The following is a 24,726-nucleotide window of genomic DNA, read 5'->3' as shown; positions in this document are numbered from 1 at the left end:
ATATCTCAAATCTGATTCTCCTACCAAAATCACTTTTTTGAAGTTTAGATAAATTCACATCTCCAACTGGATGTCTCATGGCATCTCAGTTCAGTGTGTCCAAAATATAATGTTATCTTTTCACTGAAACTGCTCATTCTCACAATTTCATGTCTTAGTTAAAGGTATTAAAATTCATCCAGAAGAGTTTTGGTATTTATTAAAAATTTACATTTGGAAATAAAAATGTACTGAATTCATGAAGCTAGTCAGCTGGTCAATAATTATTAATTGAGTTGATTATTATGACCAGACACTATGCCATGTGCTGTGGAATAGAGACAAAAGCAAGAAAGACAAAGGTTCTTTCCTCAGAAAGATTAGTTCAATGGAGAAAACATCCATTAAATAGTTACAAGTATAATTAACTTTTTACATTAATTATAATTGTAAAGACAAAGGAAAAAATAATCTGTCCAATCACCCAAAGCAGAAAAGTTGAAGATATCTTCAGTAATTTTTTTTCCTTCACACTCAATTTCTAATTAGTGCCCCGATTCTTATAAGTTCCATCTCTGAAATCCTTCTGATTTATATTTTCCTCTCCATCATTACTATCTTGCTCATTTCAGGGCTTCATCATCTATTTCCTTTAACTGGCCTCTCTGACTACAACCTCTCCTCTTTATGTTCCAGTCATTACACTGTTACCTTCCTACACTATTGCTGTAATGGTATCACAGCTTTCTTGAAAACAATTTATGAGTCCTATTGAGTATGAAGAATAAAGCTCCAGATCCATGGTTTTCCCTGTCCAGCCTTCAGTTGCCTTTCCAAACTTATCATATCCCTCTCAATCCCTTGTATCCTGGTTTTTAGCTATATCACAACTGCATTCTCTCAGAACTTCCTTTTCAAATACTCAACCTCAGAAAAATAAAACTGGCTGGAAAGCATTGGATTCCTTGTTCAAGTTAGGATTCTAGAGGCCTGGCAAAATCATGCTGGAGAAACTCCCTTTTCTTGATGCAATAAGTCAAAGAGAGGGATAGTTACTAAAAACGGTGTCCTTTGAGAGAGCCAGGTAAGACTAACAGTACACAGCTCAAAGTCAGGTCAGTTATCTAAAATGAACACAATGCCAACCAAGATATGAAGAATAAAACCAGATAGGACAGAGGTTGTAGAACAAAAGGTATCTGGAACAGACAATGGGAAAATGAAACCAGAAGTATTAAGTTTAAAGCTAAGGATAGAGAATTTCAATGGATTTTATAAAATCTGATTCTCACAGTTGCCAATATGAGTACTGGAAATTTTTTCTTCAGGATTCCTCTCCATGAAAACTGTTTGTCACCCATCCCCGTTCTGTTTCCTAGCTGATCCTTTTCTCCATAATATTCCCAGAGTCTTTTGCATATGCTTCCATTATATCAGCATACTCACACAATTAGTTGCTTACAGGTCTGTTTACTCAGCTAAAATATGAACAGCAAGAGGTAAGAACTGTATCTTATTCATCCTTTCATCTTGAATGGTAAGAGGTAGTAAGTTGTTAAATTAATTAGTAAATATAATGAATTATGAGTGAACAAATGAGGATAGTACTCTTAATTTAATGGTACCTAATTAAGTACAAATATCTCCTATTAAACTTAGAAATTGAGTTCCGGAGCTTGTTGCTTTTGATTGTAGAATAATGTGGGAAGAGGAGAAGAAAAATACTTTTTCTTGGCTTTAAAGAATTCAGAAGTACGAGTCAAAAAGATATATTCACATAGCTCAAGAAAGGCGCACCTAAATAACAGAAAATTATCACAATGTCAATGCTGTTCAATAACATCTTGTTTTGTTTTGCTCTGAAATAGTTATGTCCTAGTGAGGTAATGGTATAACACACACATTCTACTTACTGGTTTAGTCCTAAGCACTAATGGCTTTGTTGCGGAAGCCATCCTTTTTCCAACATTCCTAGCATGAAATGTAAAACAAAAACACTTATGATATACATATAAAATGTATGCCATGTGGCCATTCATCTACTGATCAGAGAAATTCTTGCTTACTAATAGCCCTGATACTAGAAATATAAGTGCAAATATATTTCATAAATTATGTTTCATAAAATAAATTTCATTTTATAAATAAAACTATTTTTCTCTACTTCAACTAATAACCAATTTAACCAAATATGTGTTATCATTTGACTAATCATAACTATTACCTACTTATCTCAAAATCTTCTTGAGAACATACAAGATGAAATTTTATAATCTTTATGGCGCATAATTCAATGCCAACTACCCTTTGGAAATATAATATGAATTTGTTAACACTTAGAAATAAATGAGTTGATTTGATGACCTCAACAGCCCCTGACAAATAAATTATTTTATTTTATATTAAAGAATTATTTCATGTTAAATAAAATTATTTTATATTAAAGAAATAGAGATTATCAGGTAAAATGGAACAAGAATTTCACAATGAAGAATATCAATATGACTATGTCAAGTTAGCAAACCTGTCCTTAGACTACAGCCTATCTCCCACCAATAATTAGCAGTCAGCACCCTTATTTTCTGCACAAACTATGCTCTCAGTCTTTTGGCTGGTCCTATCATGTATCTATGCCAAATCTCTTAGGGAATTTGACCTTGCTTCTTCCTCTCTTGAATCCACAACTGCTACTGCTCCTCTGGTTTCCCTCCCAAGCTGTTATCTGTATGTAGCCTTCAGATCTGGATCCTATAACATGCCAACCTGAACCAACTTGCCATGAAAGACTACTCTCTACCAACCTATGTGCCCTGCTCTACTACCAAATTTGGTCTTACCTACCCAAGAGGGAAATGTGCAAGATAACTTGTCAAGGGTCACAGAGCAGGTGGGATGGAGAACCATGTGTCTAAACTGTGATACAGTGTGCTGTCATAGAAAATCAATTGAACTCAGACCTGAAGGACTGATTTGAATACTAACTCTGCCTTTAATGGCTGAGGAAATGAACTTGAACAAAAGGTTGAACTATATGACATAAAAGGAGCTCTCCCAATTCAATACTGTTTACTATGAAAACTTTTCATCACATACAAAAGTATAAAACCATTAAAATGTCCTTCAGCTAGCTCTAGAACTGTGAAAATTGGCCAATCTTATTTCATCCACTCCCCAACGAATACATTTTTCCCCTAAAGCAAACTCTGGGGTATCGACGTTCCATCTGAAAACTTCATTGTTATATATTAATAACACAAACTCATCACTATTACCACACCTAACAAAGGTAACAAAAATTCCATAAAATCACTTAATGCCCAAGCTGTGTTTAAATTTCCTAGACTGAACACCAAAAACCAAACAATCTAAAAAAAAATGGGCAAAGAACTTGAACAGACATTCTTCCAAAGATGGCCAAAAAACACATGAAAAGATACTCAGTATCACTTATCATCAGGGATACGCAAATCAAAACTACAATAAAAAAAAAATGAGATATCACCTTCCGCCTGTCAGAATGGCTAAAATCAAAAAGACAAGAAATAACAATTGTGGCGAAGACGCAGAAAAAAAGGAAACCTTGTATACTGTTGGAGGTACAGCTTCTGTGGAAACAGTAGAGAATGTTTCTCAAAAAATTAAAATACAGAAATACCAGATGATTAAACGATTCCACTACTGGGTATTTACCCAAAGAAAATGAAAACACCTATTTGAAAGGATATATGAACCCCCATGTTTACTACAGCATGATTTATGATAGTGAAGTTAAGGAAGCAACCCAAGTGTCCACCAGAAGACAAATGGATAAGAAAGATGTTAGACACACACACACACAGAGGCATATTATGCAGCCATGCAAAAAGACGTGATTGTGCTAGGCACGACAACATGGACGGATCTAGAGGGTATTGTGCTAAATGAAGTCAGTCAGACTGAAGAAGACAAATACCATATGATTTCATTTACCTGTGAAATCTCAACAAAACAAATGAATAAATTAAAAACAGAATTAGATTTATAAACAACAAACTGATGGCTGGCAGAGGGGAAGGGGAGAAAGATGATGGGCAAAACGGATGGAGAGAGGGAGATACAGGCTTCTACCTGTAGAAGGAATAAGTCACGGGAATAAAAGGCACTGCATAGAGTATACAGTCACTGATGCTATAATAGGCTTGTATGGAGACAGATGGCTGCTACACTTGTGGTGAGCACAGCATAATGTATAAACTTGTCGAACTGCTATGTCGTACACCTAAAACTGATGTAACATTGCGTGTCAACTCTATTCAACTAAAAAAAAATCCTAGATTGTCACAAAATTGTCTTTTAAATTTTTTACAGTTTGTTTTTCCTAAACAGGATCCAACTAAGAGCAATGTATTCTATAACATTTTCTATTAGATAATAAGGGACAGAGACTTTAATAGGCATTAAATTTTATACTTATTAATTTCTGTGATTTGGTATGAAACTGAGGACTTTCATTCAACACAAACCTTCAGACCTATATTTTTCAATGTAATAGCCACTAGCCCTGTGTGATTACTTATATCAATTAAAATTATGTAACATTAAAAATTCGGTTTCTCAGTCATACTAACCACATTTCAACTGCCCAAGAGCCACATGTGGCTAGTGGCTACCATGGCACTGAATGGCAAAGATCCAGAACATTTCTCCTATTGGTAAGTGAATAGTCATATGATACACATTTTACATCATTACAGGGCATTCTATTGGGTCATGTTGCTCTAGAGTCTAAAGAGAAGACATACTTATGCACCATCTCTCACTTTACAGAACTTAGAAACAAGTCTCACTGTAAACCTAATGTACAGAATCCCTGAGGGCTCAGGAGAGCCATCCAAAACCAACTAGATTGTTTCTGGTCCAGGATCCTTAGATGTGGTTTCCCAAAAAGACTGACAAGCACAACACAACCTACAAATGGCCTATGTCCTCGAGGTTTATTTGCAACTTGTTTTGTACTTGAAACCATTTTCTCCAGGTTCCCAGGCTACCCTGAAAATCCCAATTAACTCAAAACATGGCTGAAATTTTATACAATGAATAGTAGGGGGGAAAAGACTATTATTGCTATTGTGCACTAGCCAGGAAACCAAATAATTATGCATAATATAATTTCTGTATGTAAAAGTGCTCTTCAGGGTAGAGAAGGAGAGAAAAGAGTGTCATTAGAAACATGTCCATTTCTTCCACAGCGAGGAGGTTGTAATGTTGGAAGACATTTTATTTGGGAAGAGCCCTCCCCAGGCTGAGGCAAAACAGACAGCCATATACATGGTATATTTGTAAATGAACCATTATAAATAAAAATCACACTTTCCAACAAAGGTAATTCCTTATAGCTTATTTTAACTAAGCAATATAAGGGCTTTGCCTGATTATTCGCTCCTACATGACTCTCAAAAGAAAATTTCATATCATGTAGGGTTGGTGCAGCTCTTTCAAATCTTAACAGGGATAGAAATCATAGACTAAAAAGATTATTAGATTTGACATTAATTATTTTTTTAATTATCTATGCCAAAAAACACTGCACATCAAGTTAGAATACAAAAAGCTAGGCAAAATACTTGTAATATCCACCACAAAGTGCTACTATCCTTCAAAAATAAGGAATCTCAAACCAATAAGAGAGTACCTTAACAGCAAAATGGACAAAGAATAAGTAACTTATTAAGGAAGAAATACAAATGGCTAAATAAACAGAAAAATTTTCTAACTTCACTGATAAACCCAGAAATTAAATTCAAAACAGATACCTTTTTTATTCCTATCAAACAAGGAAAAAACGTAATTTTAATTGGTAATCTTGTAACTCTAGCACTCACTCTTAGAGAGAGACTTGCTAGAGAGAACAAAACTACTGGCACCTCTAAGGTACAGCCAGTGTCTTTCTCAGCCGCCAAGAGAGAATGAATATAATGCACTCAAAGTAAGTCCTCACCCCCATTAAAAATGCAAAATGCATCATTATAAATGCAAAATAGCGTTCTCAATAGTTATGGTGGAAATTTTTATTAAGGGAATGGGCATGAAAAACTAAGAAACTTTACTTTTTATGTAGTATTGCTTTATCTCTATTATATTTCACATTACGGCATTTTAAAGCCTTTTTAGTCTGCTAGTCTGCATCTTCTCTGCAATGCTTCTTGGCATTGACTCATTAAGTATTCTTCATCTGATTCAAGGCAAAATATGCTTCTGATCAAATATGCACTCACATGCTCTTTGGCAAGCTACAAACCAAATTAGAAAAATCATAAATCTGGTGCTAAATGTTCTGGAGGGATGGTATATGCTATACCTTCCTTATCAGAGAAGCACACATATGGATTGCAATATGTCAACAAACTGCGTCTGTGACTTTTCTCACTGCTAATTTTAAAAATCATAGAAAGATCAATAAAATAAACTATATTACTATATTTGGATTAATAACTAAAAAACCTATCTCCTTACTTCTCAAATGGAATCCTTCAAAATTACTTTGAAAGACACTTGAAATGTACTTGAAATGTACATTTTAATAACTATATCTGCATAAAAGTTAAAAATAAATACATTTGGTATCCCAAGACTGGTACCAATTTTAATATCACTAACCGCTTATACATATGGTTCTCCAAAGAAAGTTTGCTGTTAAATAGGCTATAAAATCATACTGTCACTTTGAATATGCCCCTTCGTTTAAGAAAACCTTCAGTCTCCCTATTTATATCAACAAAATGACATAACAAAAATGATAGTCACTAACCTTTATCCATATAAGCAAATGTGCATATTCATGCCAGTTTTGTCATTTCACATGAGAATCATTTTAAAAGTTCTTTAATAATTTTAGCATTTGTGTCCAATAAACCAGGTACAAAGTAAACAAAATTCCTTGTAGTTCTTAAGGAATCAGGGTCTAAAAATATGAATCTGTATATGATCATCTAGTAAAAGGAACAAAGATTGAATTTTGCAAAATGAGGCTTAGGTATACAATTACCCTATAAAAGAATAAACCTTTCTATTTAAATAGTAAAATGCATTAATCAAAATTCTACTATATATAAGACTAAATATCAAAAATTGCTTTAAAAAATCTAAAACAATCTACTATCAGTAAAGTATCTATACAAAAGATTCTAAAATTTTCAAATACATTTCATAAAAGAATGGCTAGCAATTGGCTATCACCAATTTTATCACCAAGAATTGGCAATCACCAATTTTAGAAAGCTCGTTACAATTATTACCCAGTAAGTATTTATTTCAGGAACAGTACATACATAGTTCTGAGCAATGCACTATGAAGAGCATAAAGATGTATAAGATATCCTTCTTGGACTTATCAAGGAAAAAACAATCTAACACCAAGGATAAGACATAAACATCTTAGAATGGAATTTCACAGCTTGAGGGATGTTCAAGCCTATTTAACCCAATATATGTAACTACTCCTGAAAAATCTTGTGTTCCAAAGAGGAAAATGTCTTTCTGATTTCTTAAATGTTCACCTTTATAGGAGGCCCTGGGTGGCTCAGTCGGTTATGCATCTGACTCTTGATTTTGGCTAAGGTCATGATCTCAGGGTTGTGAGATGGAGCTCCCTAATGGACCCCACACTCAGTGGGAATTTGAGATTCTTTCCCTCGCCCCTCCCCCAATTTGTGCACACTTGCATGCATGCTCTCTCCCTCTGCCTAAAATAAATACATAAATCTTTTTTTAAAAGTTCACCGTTATGTCTACATAAAATGATTGTCTTGTCTTCTCCCGAATTATTCCACTTTTTTTTTTTAAGATTTTATTTATTTACTTGACAGATAGAGATCACAAGTAGGCAGAGAGGCAGGCAGAGAGAGAGAGGAGAAAGCAGGCTCCCCGTGGAGCAGAGAGCCCGATGTGGGGCTCGATCCCAGGACCCTGGGATCATGATCTGAGCCGAAGGCAGAGGCTTTAACCCACTGAGCCACCCAGGTGCCCCCCGAATTATTCCACTTTTTAAATGACTCTACATACCCTTTACACACTTTTCTTTTGCAGTATTGATTTTATCCTGAATAAAACATACATACACATACAACAAACATCCACCATCCATTATTTGTTATGACTATTTTACCTACTATAATTTTTCCTTTAACATGATTCATATTTTACTGTTGGTCTTGGTTTCTTTTTTTTTTCTTTCAATGCAAAAAAACAAAAACAAAAACAAAAAACTACAGACCATTTCTCCAGGGTTTCTTTTTTCCTTTTTTAAAGATTTTATTTATTTACTTATTTGAGAGAGAGAGAGTGCACACATGATGGGGGGTGGGCAGTGGGAGAGGTTGGCGGGGAAGAAGCAGAGGCAGTGGGAAAAGAGAGAAAAAAAATCTGAAGCAGACTCTGTACTGAGTGTGGAGCCCAACACAGGGCTAGATTCCATGATCAAAATCTGAGGTGAAACAAAGAGCCAGACAACCAACTGAGGCACCCAGATGCCCCTTCTTCATGGTTTCTATCTTGAGGCCATTCTTAGAAAGTTACAGGGTCACCAGTGTTTTCACTTACAAGTTGTATGCGTTCATTCAAAGTTTTTAATTATTCAGTCCACCTAGGATTTTATTCTTGGGCATTTTTTTGAAATAAAATTTCAATTTAATCTATTTTCCACATGCTTATAGCATTAAAATTGGATAAAGGATGCAAAAAAAAAATTTTTTTAAGGGAAGAGAAAAGAGAAGAAAAGAAAAAGTGGGAATCACACAAAACCAAGAACAGTTAAGGTAGCATCAGATTTCTCTACAGCAACTTTCAACACCAGAGGACAACTGACCAGTGTTCGTAGAGTTCTGAAGGAAAGAAACTAGGTCCCAAGAGCAGACTGCCTGACCAATATGACAGCATAGGATAAATGTAACAAAGGCATTCTCAACATGAAACAGCCACTATGACACATTCATAGAGAATTCTACTTAATGATGGAAGTGAGACAACTAAAATAAAAGTCAAAATTAAAATTCAAGGGTGGGGGCACCTGGGTGGCTGAGTGGGTTAAAGCCTCTGCCTTCGGCTCAGGTCATGGTCCCAGGGTCCTGGGTCCATCCTCCCAGGAGCCTGCTTCCTCTTCTCTTTCTGCCTGCCTCTCTGCCTGCTTGTGATCTCTCTCCGTCAAATAAATAAATAAAATCTTAAAAAAAAAAAATTCAAGGGTGAAAAAGCCAAGGTAAAAAAACAAAACAAAACATAGTGAGTACTGAACTCCAGTTAATTATATTCCAGTTAAATACAGAACTAGAATTAAACAAGTATAGACCTTAATTACAAACAGAATATGAATGCTATAAAGCTCAAACTGGTAAAAAAATAATGCATAACGAACAAAAATAGGGAGAGGACAGGAAGGTGGAGTATAATATGTACATCATTCAAAACAGATCACATATAAGGTCTGAACAGAAATTTGCATCTGAAAATCATGAATCTAACATTGTTTCCCAAAATCTTTTTAAGGATCTTCCAATATGTATACTATTTGTAGTGAAGTACCTATTTGGAAGTTCTACATTTCTTTTAGGTACCTTTTAGTTTCCTTTGCTTTTCACCCATTTAAGTAAAAATACATTTAATCCTTTAGAGAGAAGAGAGTAGGGAGGGAGGAGGAAGTAGAAAGCGAAGGAAGGTGTATTTCTGGCTATCTAATGTATTATGGTGGTTATCTGAGGGGTAATTTTTAAATTTCTTCTATGTATTTTAATTTTTTATAATGAACTTATTATACAAAGATAACAGTGATTTTTTTCTGTTACCAAAAATCAAATTAAAAGTCGACATAAAATAAAGATAAATAATCAAGGTTACAAGGGATTGTACATCTTTTGGAAGCTATAGAAATATGTTTGACCTACAAACAATACACATGGATATCAAGGTCATAGTTCATAGATCTTGAGCCAAGATCCTCTGGGATCTAACTTCTCATAAACAGAGTTGTGAGGCAGAAGTCTATTTTGTTTTTAGGACACAAACTAAAGTTCTGTGCATATTTAGGAAGTCTGATCCTCCTGAGTAAACAAATCCAGTGACCTCTGCTCAGTTCCCGTCTTCAACTGTCTCCCGCAACAGCTGACTCTGCTAGGACACCCTCCTTTCACACTCCAAACAGAGGCTTCAGTGCCTTGCACACAGCAGCAATGCAAATATTGTTGAGTGACGAATGGGACATTCTCCTGACTGCTCGCATCTCTGTCAGTGTCTCTGCAGGCTTCTGCCCACGCTTCTTTCTTTCCCTACCGGCCTACACACAGGCATCCCCCAAGGGCGGTTCTCGTTTCACTCCTCTTCTCAGTCTCATTTCCCTGAATTATCTCATCCACTCTCAAACTCTAGCTCTGGCTCCTCTTCTGAGCTCCAAACCTAAAATGGGAAGTATATGCTAGACATCTTTACAAAGATGCCCTCCAGCATCCTGAATTTGACATGCCAAAGTTGAATTATCTTCCACCTGCTCCTCCCACCCCTGGCCTATCTCTCTCCCCTCTTGCCAACCAGCATCTTCCCTGACATCTTCAATGCGGGCAGGGGCAACACATTTGGCTTCCTCGTCACAGAGAATGAGAACCTGGGAGTTGTCTTCTACTCCTTTCTTGTCCTTGTATCTACTCCTTTTATACCTCCATAATGTGTCTCACACATTCTATCCTTCCTGCCCACACTGACAACATCTAATGCAAAAGCAGCACATTCTGATGAAAACAATAGCAGGTCTGGACTCAAAAGACCTAGAATTTGAGCACCAGCTTTGCCCTGAATTTACTTTGAGACCTTGTACACATTGCCTAACATATTTTTAGTACAAATCTTTAAATCACAGGATAACGACACATATATATAGTTTAGGAACAGTATTTTTGTATATACCGTATGTGTGTGAATACACACACATCCACACAACGGTGTCTATATAAATGCATGCAAACATGTATATGTATACAAATACAAATGGAAGACATTATTATCTAGGCTGTTAGAACATCTCATATTATCTTAGACAAAAATGTTCAATTTTAGAGGCACCTGGGTGGCTCAGTCATTTGAGCATCTGACTCCTGACTTTGGCTCTGGTCATGATCTCAGGGTCTTGAGATTGAGCCCTGAGCCCGGTTCTGTGCTGAGCATAGAGCCTGCTTAAGATCTCTCTCTCCCTCTCTCTTCCCTGCCCTCCACTTATAAGCATCTGCTTGCCTTCTCTCTCTCAAAAATAATTTTTAAAAAGTGCTTAATTTTAATATCTCAGTTCTCCAGGTAACGTTTTACCCTGAATGAAGGATTACTTTATTAAAACACCATTTTTTTTTCCTTTTAATGGTCTGCAGCTTGTTCTCCTTTGCCAAAAGAATAAAACTCAAACTCCTAAGCATGGATTTCAAAGTGCTCCTTTATCTGACCCCAACTTACTTTCTGACCTCATCTGCTACTATATACCCTCTATCACCCATGTTCTATCAAAGCACCGCCCTATAATTTCCTTTCCCCAAATACACCCTACATTTATACTGTCTCCTCCAGGCTAGAATTTCCATTTAGGAGACCTCTCTTTCAAGGTCCAATTCAAATATCACCTTCTCAATAATACCTCCACTGATCTTCATCAAGGTAGGTGGCCCATATTTTACCTGTAAATAGAAGGATCTTTACAATTCTGTCTTCAACTAGATTATAAATTCCTAAAGGGGCACCTGGTTGGCTCAGTCGTTAAGCGTCAGCCTTCAGCTCAGGTCATGATCCCAGAGTTCTGGGATCAAGCCCGGAATTGGGCTCCCTGCTTAGCAGGAGGCCTGTTTCTCCCTCTCCCCTGCCTGCTGTTCCCTCTGCTTGTGTTCTCTCTCTGCCTCTGTCAAATAAATAAATAAAGTCTTAAAAAAAAAATCCTTAAGGACTGAGACAACGGTGTATTCACCTTTGACTCTCTGTGACTTGTGAAGTCTAATACACAGTATATTACACATTTAACAATCATGTGTAGAACGGAATTGCACAAAAAGGCTCTTTTAAGTCTTTTAATTTCAAAGAAGAATTAGAAGCATATAAAAAGTCAGAACTACATTATATGGTGAAAATGTATAGCCAATAACTAGGTGTAGGTAGCTTTTTAAATGAAAATGGTGGAAAAAAGTTTCAACTACATTACTAAGCTTCAAGCTAAACAAAAATATTGTTTGGTGCTCCCTCTGCTGGCTTTGCAGCAGCAAGTTAGGAATGTTGAACAATAACACTACAAAGAAGTAAACATAGATTCAGCTCATCTGCTCCCTGCATATACCTCCTACAAATAACCAGAGTTGAAATTTTTAATTGAGTTCATTTGGAAATAACCCTATCTGCAAAAGAGTTGGTCTAACAAAATTGTTTATAAAGAGACAAAACTCATGTTACAATTTCAGTGGTAATGTCAGAATTCCCATTTATACCTTTTTTTTTGTTTTTTTTTTAGTTAAACCATCTATTTTATATATAAGCAATTTTAAAGTTTAAATTTTAGCTAAAAACTACTGAGAAACAAAGTAGGATGAGATCTTTTTTTTCCAAATTAATCTATAGTTTTTAAAAACCTATGAGGAACATAAGAGGTTAAATTCTCCCTGTGTTTCTAAACAGAGTTATTCTGAGTACCCTGAAGGCATTTAATTCCAAAACAGGAAGCCACATAGAGGAACACTTGGTTACACTAATGTTATGCAGATCTTTTGGAACACACTTTCCTAAACACTTGCTGAAAGAACCTTTTCTATACTGCACGCTATCACATGAAGTTGGAGAAGGGTCCCACGGATACCATAGTGCACTTACTGCTCAAATTGCCCTTTCTTACTTCTCTGTTTTCCTTCACTTTTCTTATTTAAATGGTCTTCTGCTTGGCTTATAGAAAGAGTAGTAAGAAAGTCAGGTTGGGTCAGGGAATGTTTATTCACACAACACACTTCAGTTGTTTTGGCATATATGTACATAAGAGCTATGATAGGACTTAGTGGAGTTAATTTTTTTTTTTTTTTGGTGTTACTATTTCTGTTTTTTTGTTTGTTTGTTTTGTTTTTTGTTTTTTTTAACAAATAATGTACTATATGCTTCAGGGGTACAGGTCTGTGAATCATCAGTCTCAAACAATTTACAGCACTCACCATAGCACATACCCTCCCCAATGTCCATCACCCAGCCACCACCCCATCTCTCCCACCCGGCTCCCTTCCAGCAACCCTTAGTTTAAGAGTCCCTTATGGTTTAAATATATATATACACACACACATATATATGTATGTGTATGTGTATATATATATTTAGAACTGATATCTCAGAAAGATTAACCTGAGACCAGTAGAGACGTCACTGTTAAAGGTTTGTGTCTTTTCTCATAAATTCGTGTTTTCTGTGCTTTCAAGTGTACTAAAAATATCTTTAATCTAAAACATGTTAGATGAGATCTTACCTTTGCCGATGAACAAAGAACAATGGTAAACCATAGGTAAATGGGCAGAGCGGTGGATTTATGTAATTAAGTGGCATAGATGCTGGAGTTATCTCTTGTTACTAAGGAAATCTCTTAACAGGGTAGGTTCCATTTCCCAACCTTACAGACTACTAGTGATCAGTAAGATGTTATCTATGATTCTGTGACTAAACAGATGAACTAGATCCTAGGTCCACTTTGAGTTACAGGTATAAGACAGAAAAAAAAAAAAGTGAGTGCATTTTTCATATGTCATTTGATTTCACATGCCATTTCAATACCATCCATGTTTAAAAAGCACTCTTTTTCTTAGTTCCTATCCTATTTATATTCAGTTATGTTTTAAAGAAAGTAAATGATCATCAAGCAATTATCCTTCTGGTTGGAAATTAAGGTTTCATGAACATTCTTGATTATTTGTAAAACTGAAATGCAGTAATATTAAAAGCAGTAATATTAAAAGTCTAGTCAGAAGAAGCCAAATAGAAAAAAGAGTCAATATATTTGGATCTGCTTATGGTTACTTCCAAAGAATTTATGAAAATATTTATTCTATTCTTAACATTTAGGCAGTAAGAATTTTGTTGAAATCAGCTTGAGAATGTCAAAATAGTATTTTTAATCTATTCTGCAGAGCTTGGAAATTATTTTTCCTTAAGAAATTGTCATGTGTTGGGGCACCGGGGTGGCTCGGTCAGTTAAGCATCTGTCTCCAGCTCAGGTCACGACCCAGGGTCCTGGGATGAAGCCCTGTGTCTGGCTACCTGCTCAGTGGGGAGTCTGCTTCCCCCTCTGCCTCTGCACTACCCCCACTCATGCTCTCTCTGTCTCTCTGTCTGTCTCTCAAATAAATAAATAAAAATTTTAAGAAGGAAAGAAGAGAGGGAGGGAGGGAGAGGAGGAAGGAAGGAAGGAAGGAAGGAAGGAATCGCTATGTGAACAAGAACAAGGGTTTTAGCCATGACCATGTGCCACTGACAACATTCTTGTGCTGGGATTCACAACATTTACCCCCACCCTCCCTGTGACTACTGAGATGAGAGATTAGTTGGTGACTAGGTGCCTCCCTGTTAGGGCCACAGGACAATAGCGGCCAGGCAGAGGAGGAAGCAGAAGGTCAGAGCACAGAGGATATTCACAGGCTCACCATGACTCTGTAATCCAATGCATGGCAACCTCTGAAATGCTGAGCTGCTGTCTTTTGAGCAAGGCTGTCAAAACATTAGATTTGTTTTTGGAAATTCAGCTCATGAATACGTCCTCTAACGTTCCGAGGGCATCCTCACTGAAATGTACAATCACATATATGACTGTAGCGAAGAAACCCTTACATCCCAAAAGATTTAACAGCAATTCATCATACAGTGATTCACTTCACTTTAAATTATTGAATGCTCTATTCAGAAATGATACAACAAGGTTTCGGAGCTGTAAATTAGCTGGCAGTTAGACAATATCTAAAAAAGGCATTCTGAAGTATGGAAAAAAATATTCAGAATATGTGATTCATTTTCATTTAACATAATATATATCCAATATTGAATGAACACAGGAAAGTTATGATGTGGTTTGTTGTAAAATGAAAATAGTATCCAATAAAAGTTAAGCTTTTTTCATTCCTTATGGTAATCCATTTACACTATTAGCCAATAACAGTACAGTAAAGTACTGAGCAATTTCTGAAAGCCTCTGTAGAGAAAATTTCATTTCTGAATGAAATTACTGATATTTTCTGAGAAAATGTCAAGGAAGGCCATTTATCAGGCTTTAGCTGTGTTTATGTCATTAAATGCAAGTGTCTGACATCAAATGCTGACATTATTACATGTTCATCATAATAACTCAGTCCTTTCTAGACTCTGTGACACAGTATGAACTGACAACAATCAACTCATGTTATGTCACGTTTATTTCAAAACACCTACCTCAATAAATACTAGACATTTTGAAATAAAAATACATATAAACAAATATAAATTTATATTCCAGATGATTTCCCCCTAGGAAATAATAATAATAAGAAGAGATCTTAGTGATGGCCACTCAGTATAATTTCACATAGAACTTCAACAACAAGGCTTAAGTTCTGTGTCCTTTAAGACCAGCAGGTCTCGAAAGGTGTACTTCCTTAGACCCTTGCCTAAAAGTTAATTTAAGAAAATAATGATGTTGGGGTGCCTGGGTGGCTCAGTGGGCTAAAGCCTCTGCCTTCGGCTCAGGTCATGATCCCAGGGTCTTGAGATCAAGCCCCGCATCAGACTCTCTGCTCAGCAGGGAGTCTGCTTCCCCCTTCTCTCTCTGCCTGCCTCTCTGCCTACCTGTGATCTCTGTCTGTCAAATAAATAAATAAAATCTTTAAAAAAAAAAAAGAAAAGAAAAGAATGATGTTTATGAAAAAACTAAGTTTTATCTATATTTTTAAAAGATTCTGTTTACTGGGACGCCTGGGTGGCTCAGTTGGTTAAGCAGCTGCCTTCGGCTCAGGTCATGATCCCGGTGTCCTGGGATCGAGTCCCACATCGGGCTCCTTGCTCATCAGGGAGCCTGCTTCTCCCTCTGCCTCTGCCTGCCATTCTGTCTGCCTGTGCTTGCTCTCTCTCCCTCTCTCTGACAAATAAATAAATAAAATCTTAAAAAAAAAAAAAGATTCTGTTTACTTATTTGGAGAGAGTACAAGCAGGGATGGGGTGGGTGGTAGCAGGGGGAGGAGGAGCAGAGGGAGAAGGACAATCAGACTCTGAGGTGAGCACAGAGCCTGACACCAGGCTCCATTTCACAACCGCAAGATAATGACCTGAGCTGAAATCAAGAGTTGGACGCTCAACAGACTGAAGAACCCAGGTGCCTCAGAACTATTAGCTTTAAACTTTTATAACTCTATTTTATTTATTGCCTTTAGTTAATCTCAATATGGCAGCCAAAACTAGTACAGTATCTGACCAACTGACATCACTACTTAGTTTAACCTCAAAATCAAATGTTAAATCAGTTTCCTGATTATTATCCAGAAAAACAGATTCCATGTATTTAATTTTTTTTTTTTAAGATTTTACTTATTATTTGTCAGAGAGAGAACACAAGCAGGCAGAGTGGCAGGCAGAGGCAGAGAGAGAAGCAGGCTCCCTGCCAGACAAGGAGCCCAATACGGGACTCGATCCCAGGGTCCTGGGATCATGACCTGAGCCAAAGGCAGCAACTTAACAGAATGAGCCACCCAGGCGTCCCCATGTATTTAATTTTTTATATTGACATTTTGTAACTGTACAAAGTTTGATGCAAAACCAACAGAAAATATTTTAGTATTATCTAAAAACACTGTTATTTATTTATTTTTAAGATTTTATTTATTTTAGAGAGAGAGAGCACAAGAGGGGATAAGGGCAGAGGGAGAGGGAGAGAGAGAATCCCAAGCGGACTCCCTGCTGAGCAGGAAGCCCCACACAGGGCTGGATCTCACCCTGAGGTCATGACCTGTGCTGAAACCAAAAGTCACATGCTTAACTGACTGAGCCAGCCAGGCGCACCCTTTTGCGTCTGTCTTATTATGTTCTATAATATGCTCATGATCTCAGTGAGATGCAGCCCTGTGTTGGACTCCCTGCTCAGTGGGGAGACTGTCTAGGATTCTCTCTCTCTTTCTCTGTCCTTCCCCCCATTTGTGCACTCTCTCTCTCAAATAAATAAATCTTAAAAAAAAAAAAAAAAAGACATGAAAGAATATATAGTATGTGACATATTTATATAAGATTAAAAGAGAAGAGGCAAAGGCACCTGGCTGGGTTAGTCGGTAAATATTGTGACTCCTGATCTCGGGGGGTTGTAAGTTTGACCCCTATGTTGGGTGTAGAAACTATTTAAAGATAGAAACTTTAAACAAACAAACAAACACAAAGAAACAAGAGGGAAAATAATTCTAAGTGTAGAAATCAGATTAGCATAACCATTGGAGAGTAAGTAGTGACTGAGAGCCTAAGGAGAGGGTCCTATGGTTTTGGTAATGTTCTGTTTCTTTATCTGGATATTGGATACATGGGTGTGACTGCTTTGTGAATGCTCACTGAGCTTAAAAAAAAAAAAAACAAAAACCTGTAGGCAGAAGCAACGGGAGAGCCAGTGAAGACCACCTGGGGCGTGCATACATGTACTGTAATTTAATCTGGACTTCTAAAGGAAAGATAAGTCTTTCAGGGAGGAGGGAGACAAGTGGAAAGCAGGACAAGAGAGGGAAGCTGAGAAATGGATCTATCAACATACTAAAGAAAAGTGGTAGAAAAAGAAAAATAAAGAGGCAGTCAGGTTTATGAGAGAGTGAATCCCACTCTCATAAGCACAGTGTGAGAAAGCTCAACTGAGAGGTTCATGGGATAAGGGCTGGGACTATGGGCTCACTGGGGTCCCTGTTATATTAGGACTTCATTTTAGAATGCAAAGAGAATCATAATTGTTTATCTCTATGTACCAGATACTGGGCTAAAAGTTTTACAAAGAAATTATTTTACATTTTACTAGACCGAGGATACAGAAAGAGCTCAGAAGATGTTTATTGAATTTAATTACCATAATCCTTACATAATAGGTATTATTATTCTTGTCTGCAGATAAAGAATCTGAGGCCTGATGAGTTATTTGTGCAAAGTTTTAAAAAATGCAAGTGGTGGAAAGGTTCAAACCTTTTTTCTTCAGGAGGAGTTAGGAAGAAAGAAAAAAGAGGCAAAAGTACTCAATCCCAGGGCGCCTGGGTGGCTCAATGGGTTAAGCCGCTGCCTTCAGCTCGGGTCATGATCTCAGGGTCCTGGGATCAAGTCCCTAAATCGGGCTCTCTGCTCAGCAGGGAGCCTGCTTCCTCCTCTCTCTGCCTTCCTCTCTGCCTACTTCTGATCTGTCTCTGTCAAAGAAATAAATAGAATCTAAAAAAAAAAAAAAAAAGTACTCAATCCCTCCATTTTAATTTAATACTTCTCCCTGTAGAATAAATCATGATCTTTAGAAGGTATAGCGCAAGTCAGTTCAACATAGTGCATATCATATTAGTTAAGCATTTCAACCTAGGATCAAGATAGGATCCCTCAAACTAAAACTTTTCAAACTGTGTGTGAGAAAAGACCTACAAGCCTATAAGGAGGAAGACCAAGCCCTGGGATCTAACAGTTGCTTCCAAAAAGCTGAGCTGCCCATGTATTAAGCAAGGGCATCAGTTACACACTGGTGGGAAGGACAGCCTCCCTAAGAGCTCCCCACAAGTCTGTCCTTTTTTGCCTTGCATCATACCATATGGACTACAGGTTGAAGCAAAATGCTTTCTCTGTAACTAAGAAGAATAAATACAGATAAAAATGTACCAATACATGAAGATACAAATACAGGTATAAATAACCAAAACTATGCCTTGAAAATGTGTATAGGCCAAGTGTGGTCAATGTTTTTATATTTTGGAAAATTCATTTCAGTCTCTAAAAGAGCACAATTTAGCAATGTTTACCATTGTATGCTTAATAATACCTGGGTTTCTTATTTGGAATCTTGTTTCTTTTTCTTTTTCACTAGGCAAAGAACTTTATTGACCTTGTTGCAAACTTTCTTCCCAGGCTTCTTCGGCATGCTTAACTGCAAAGAACGAATTGTGTGTAAGCAAAAACTGAAAAGAGCTGCAGTGTCCAAGGGGCTTGGGCTTAAAAATATTAGAGATCTACATTTTATCAGATCCATGAACAAAATTTTAAAAAGCAATCATACTATAAAATACCATCTCCCAAAAACTTCTTCAGGTTTTATCTTCTTCAGAAGTTGACTCAGTTCAGTTTGCTTCCTTCTTGGAAGCATCCTCTGAATTCTCCACAAGATCTGGAACTTCATCCTCCTCCTCCTCTCCAGGAGCAAGTGGGGCTTTTCCAACCACAGATTGTTTGGGCTAAGCTTCAGCCAATCTCCTTCAACTGGTCAGACTGTCTGCACTGAGTTGGTTTAAAACCCTGGGTAGCATTTCTGTCAGCTGCTTTGTCTCAGCGTGGCCTGTAATGGTGAGAAGTGTTTGCTGCTAGCGATTCCTGAACTTCGGGGCTGTTAAAGTAGATCACTGTTCCTTGGTTTGTGAACATACTCACTTCTTCAATACCAGAGATATTGTTTACCCCTAACTTTTTAAGGAGAACTGAAGTTTGTTATCATCTGCTGTAGCTGTTCTATGAACCACCTTCTTCTTTCGGCGAGCAGTTCCTTTCCCACCAATGCGCACTTGTGCTTGCAGTTTGGTGAGTTTCTCCTGGTTCATAATAGTTCCTTTCATCTTGTTGAAACAGAAATGGGACCACATGGAGAACTAGGGTTGGTGCTCAGGGGGTCTCCAGCAGACCAGCTGAGATTAGGTGCACAAGCACACAGGGGACGCAAAATGGCAGCTAAAGGCAAAGCTTCTTTTTTATATGACATTTTTCTAATTTGGCAAGCAATAGATTTTCTCCTTCTGCTTCTAATGGAGTCAGCATCCAATAACTATTATGTCTAAGTTTTTAATATCATCTGTGTCAGCAAGAATGAACACAGGTCTACAGGTAGTACTAAAGCATTTTCAGTCCACCTCCAACAGACTTATGGTGTGGGCATGGTACTATAGTTTAAAATTACAAAACTCGTAACTTCAATATGTTAGATCTCTTTAATTATAGAATTGTAAATACAAATAAAAAACACATACCACATCAACATCATAATATTTTCTGAAGAAATTCTCATAAACACCAAAAGAAAATAAAAATCCATCATAAAATGACTGAAGCTATATACATTTGATATGCCACAAATATTAAAATGTGTCTGTCTTATAGTTACAGTGAATGAAATTTGGTTCAACCAATTGATCAATAATACTTCCTGAAGCAAATTAATAAGAAAATTCATAAGGCCCCAAACTTCAATATCAGAAGGATTGCTAAGTGTGCAAAGTCATTATATGTCCACAGAACACCATTTCACTAGTGCCTTCCATTAACAGAAAATGCTAGGGATGCCTGGTGACTCAGTCGGTTAAGTGGCTGCCTTCTGCTCAGGTCATGATCCCAGCTAGGATGGAGTCCCACATGGGGCTCTGTGCTCAGCAAACAGCCTGCTTCTCCCTCTGCCTGCCATTCCTCCTGCTTATGCTCTCTCTCTCTCTCTGACAAATAAATAAATAAATAAAATCTTTAACAAAAAAGAAAATGCTAGCTTCTGAAAAACATGAAAAGACTTGTGTACTAAGTACTCACTTTAAGGAACATTTGTCATTATTGATATGTAATAAGTAGAAGTCTAATCTTATCAAAATCTCTTTTTATAAGAAAAGATAATCAAACTAAAACTCAGCATGGCCTGTGTACACATATATTGAAATAGTCTTGGCACACAGTATCAAAGGAACTGTATCTATCATGTCTCCCCCTAAGATGTCCCTGATAGGCAATTTTCTTTTCTTCTTTTTCTTTTTTTTTAAGATTTTTATTTATTTATTTGAGAGAGAGCATGAGAGGGGAGAAGGTCAGAGGGAGAAGCAGACTCCCCGTGGAGCTGGGAGCCTGACACGGGACTCGATCCCAGGATTCCAGGATCATGACCTGAGCCAAAGGCAGTTGCCCAACCAACTGAGTCACCCAAGCACCCCTGATAGGCAATTTTCTAGTTGCTTTTGTAACAATAGTTACATCAGCATCTCTAAAAAAGCCCATTCAACTTGGGGCACATAAAGCTATTAGGAAATTCTTCTCAATATTTAGTAAAGTTTGTCCTTTTCAAGCTTCTGCCTACTGGTTTTATTCTGCTGCCATAGCAGCCAGTTTTGGCCAGGAGACTAAGTTGTGGCCAAAAAATGTCAGTAGAAATGTCTGTGCAAATTCTGGGAAGGGTTCTTAAAAGGGAGAGGTGTGCCTTTCCGTATCATACCCATCCTTCTTCCTGCTGTCTGGAATAGGGATGTGCCTGCAGGAGCTCCAGTAATTTACCATGAGGTGATCTTGAAAATGGAAATAATTTCAAATTAATTAATTCAAAATTTCTTTGCTGAAGACATCAGAGTTGGGATCCTCAAAGACTTTGTGGAGCTGTCTTTCTAGCCCTGGGCTATCCTGGGCTATCCATCCCCAGACTTCATCTACACAAAAGAATAACCTATGTGTTTGTTTGTTACACAGAACTCAGGAACTTATTTCCTAACTCATATACTGAGTCTGCAGATACATTTTCAATATTTTTTAAGATTTATTTATCCATATTAGAGAGAGAGAGAGAAAGAGAGAGTACGCATGGGTGCATGTGCATGTACACACAAGGTGGGGAGAGACAGAGGGGGATAATCTTTAAGCAGTCTCCCCACTGAGCAAGGAGCCTGCCATACGGCTCAATCCCAAGACCCATGAGATCATGACCGGAACTGAAACCAAGAATCAGCCGCCCAACGGACTGAGTCACCCAGGAGCCCTAACATTTTCAATATTTGAAGAGCAATATCATATTCTACTTACAGCCTCTGTACTTGAAACCAACTTTTTCAACTTCCTCATCATTGGGGTCACCCTCTTTCATACAGGCTCAAGCTTTTCAGACTCCTTAGAAGTTTCAGAATAGAACTCAACGCACCCAGCAGATATGAGTTGACCAGTAGAAAACAGAGGGGTTATTCACTTCCTGTGTTGTCACTCCAAGACAGTCTTATGCATCAGCTTCTTCAGCGGTCCTCAAGACTAAAGATTCCTACCACGGTTAGAGGTAGCTAAAAAAGTATCTAGTTTTTACTTTGTTTTGGTTTCCACTGCAAGTACCCTTAAACCAAACTTTCCCTACTTGCATACGTTTAGTAATTTGTTCCTTCTCTTTAATCTAGGCATAAGATTTCAGATTTCTCCTTATTACATTTCTTTTTACAGTCTACTACTCCATGCAATGGAAATAAACCTTGAACCCCAATTTTGGTATCCCACCTAATTAACTATCCTTCATTTGTTTCTGTCGTCTGCTTATTTGGTTAACAAGTGTTCTGTGTCCCCACCCAGTCCTTTGCAAGAACTTGACATAAGGCAAAAGACAGAGCCCTTTACTGAGCCACTGAAGACTTCTCTACCAGTGGGCAGGCAGCACATAATCAACACACTAGGGATGCCTGTCCAACCACCTCTGGGTCCCAAAGACCTGCTTCTTCTTTCAGGAGCTGAGCCTCTGCCCCAGGAGAGGGCCATAGGAGGCCACACATGGCACATAGGAAGCCCAGAACCTGACTACCACCATGTAGAAAGAGACTGGCAGCATGGGCTGACTCACTGTGCAGGGAGGTAAGTGTGAGGAGGTAGAGGCACTTGTTTATGTTACAGATACTTGCAAAAAAGGAAGTCTCTTCCTTTAAAAAGAAAAAAAATTTTTCTCCCATAAAGAAAAAAATCTATTAGTGCATTGAGTGTAGGGTGGGGACTTGACTGGTGATTGATTGACAAAGCAGTGTAAATTCCATAACTACCCCATTTGCATAGATATTGATTGCAGTGGGCTTCAAAAGACTGATTATGCTGTTTCTCGTATTTGAAATGAGTGTCTTATACCTTAGCCCTACAGAAAAACCAAGAAGCAAACATTACAGAACTTAAATATGCACATGTGAAAATGTATTTATGATTAACGATAATTTATTAAGTGCAATACTGTGTTAAATTAATATATGCAGAGTAAGACTGACTTGTGCTGATGGAATTATCTTGTTTATGATTACTGTTATTGACTTTAAAAGAGCTACACCACTATTTTCTGAACAAGAGGCATAGTCTAACATACACAATGCAAAACATTTAGATATTTACTACATTGTCACTAATCATTAATTTGTGTAGGTTCAGTCACGGTAAATTAAATGTTCCTATATCTATAAATGTCATTCCATTTATTAAAAAAAGAATATTCAGGAGGACCCGGGTGGCTAAATCAGTTAAGTATCTGACTTTAGTTCAGGTCATGATCTCAGGGTGCTGGGATTGAGCTCAGCAGGGAGTCTGCTTGTCCCTCTGCCCCTCCCTCTCACTTGTGTGCACACAGCACACATGCATGCTCTCTAATAAATCTTTTAAAAATTTTTAAAAATTTAAAAATATACAGAAAGAATATTTAAATATGCACTTATTACGTCTGATTAAGAAACATACATAGTAAAAAAATTTTTTTAAATTTAAAATAGAAACATACATAGTAAATTATAATACTTTATTAATAATTACAGTACTATCCCTTAAGCATATTGCATCTTAACTGCTATTACTCTACATAAACAATCATTGTTTTTAAATTAATTATTAAATATTGGTATCAACGAAAATATTTTTTAAATTTATTACACTGCCATAAAATAGAAGACAAACTGGATCCATTCTTTCCTTTGGGGAGCTAAACTTTTTTTCCCAATTAAATAACATTCAGGTTTGGCTGACAAATTATTTACATTTTTCTTCTTTCTGTGGTTTTTATCCCCCAATGAGTAATTTAAGAAAATATAAACCTAGGTAGGTTGCATTTTGAACCACTCATTTTTTTTTTTCCTTTTGTGAGGGGGGAAAAATCTACAAATTAGGATGGCTTTGTCTAATTGTTGTTCATGGTTGATGGCAATTCAAGTCCCCACTTAAATCCAAATTAAATTAAATTCAAAATGTAATGTTGCTTTATTGCTTTTATAGATTCATTTTTCCATCTTGCTTCAATGCTGTCAACAAGTCTATGTATGTGTTGTGGGTGAACTCAACAAAGTTCCATGTAATTTGGTCAAGCTGACTTGCTGGGGACCATTTAAAAGAGAACTATCTATTCAGTACTTGTGAAACTCATTGTTCTTGCAGCAGACTGGTAGGACTGTTTCAATGAATCTTATTCAATTTTTAAAGGACCTGAAAATTTTTCATTGGTCCCATTAGCTAACAGCTTTGTCTTTAGGTCAAATCAAGTATGGACTTTGAGAAACAATGATCCCTTTGTTTGCAGAGCATTAAAACTAATATTAGCAAATAAATTGGGGGGGGAGGCTGAGCTCAATAAAAATAAACTTAGTTGACTATTATCATATAATACTATTTCTTTAGATATTAACATATTAAACCTAAGGAAATACTAAATGTTTCATTTTTGTGTCTCAAAATCAATTAATTAATCTAAATTAAAAGCACTCAACGCCTTTACCTGGTCTTAGCTTCTGAGAGCGTGGGCTGAAAAACAACTTTCTTGACCATCTTAAATGAGAC

General features: G+C 37.0%; 1 protein-coding gene across 15 annotated transcripts in view; it reads right to left on the bottom strand.

Annotated features, from left to right (window-relative positions):
- Positions 1-24,726, bottom strand: part of ATG10 (autophagy related 10) — a 315,713-nt gene that overhangs the window by 108,735 nt on the left and 182,252 nt on the right. For 2 of the 15 annotated variants that reach the window (XM_047731007.1, XM_047731006.1), the window contains one exon: positions 1,893-1,950. The exons of the other annotated variants lie outside the window; for them this stretch is intronic. In XM_047731007.1, coding sequence (XP_047586963.1) covers positions 1,893-1,950 — 58 coding nt within the window. The remainder of the gene's footprint in view (positions 1-1,892; positions 1,951-24,726) is intronic. 15 annotated transcript variants of the gene reach the window in all.

The sequence above is a fragment of the Lutra lutra genome, chromosome 5, assembly GCF_902655055.1.
Source record: "Lutra lutra chromosome 5, mLutLut1.2, whole genome shotgun sequence".
Lineage (NCBI taxonomy): Eukaryota > Metazoa > Chordata > Mammalia > Carnivora > Mustelidae > Lutra > Lutra lutra.
The sequence above is the reverse complement of the archived record's forward strand: the minus strand, read 5'-3'. Positions and strand labels throughout refer to the sequence as shown.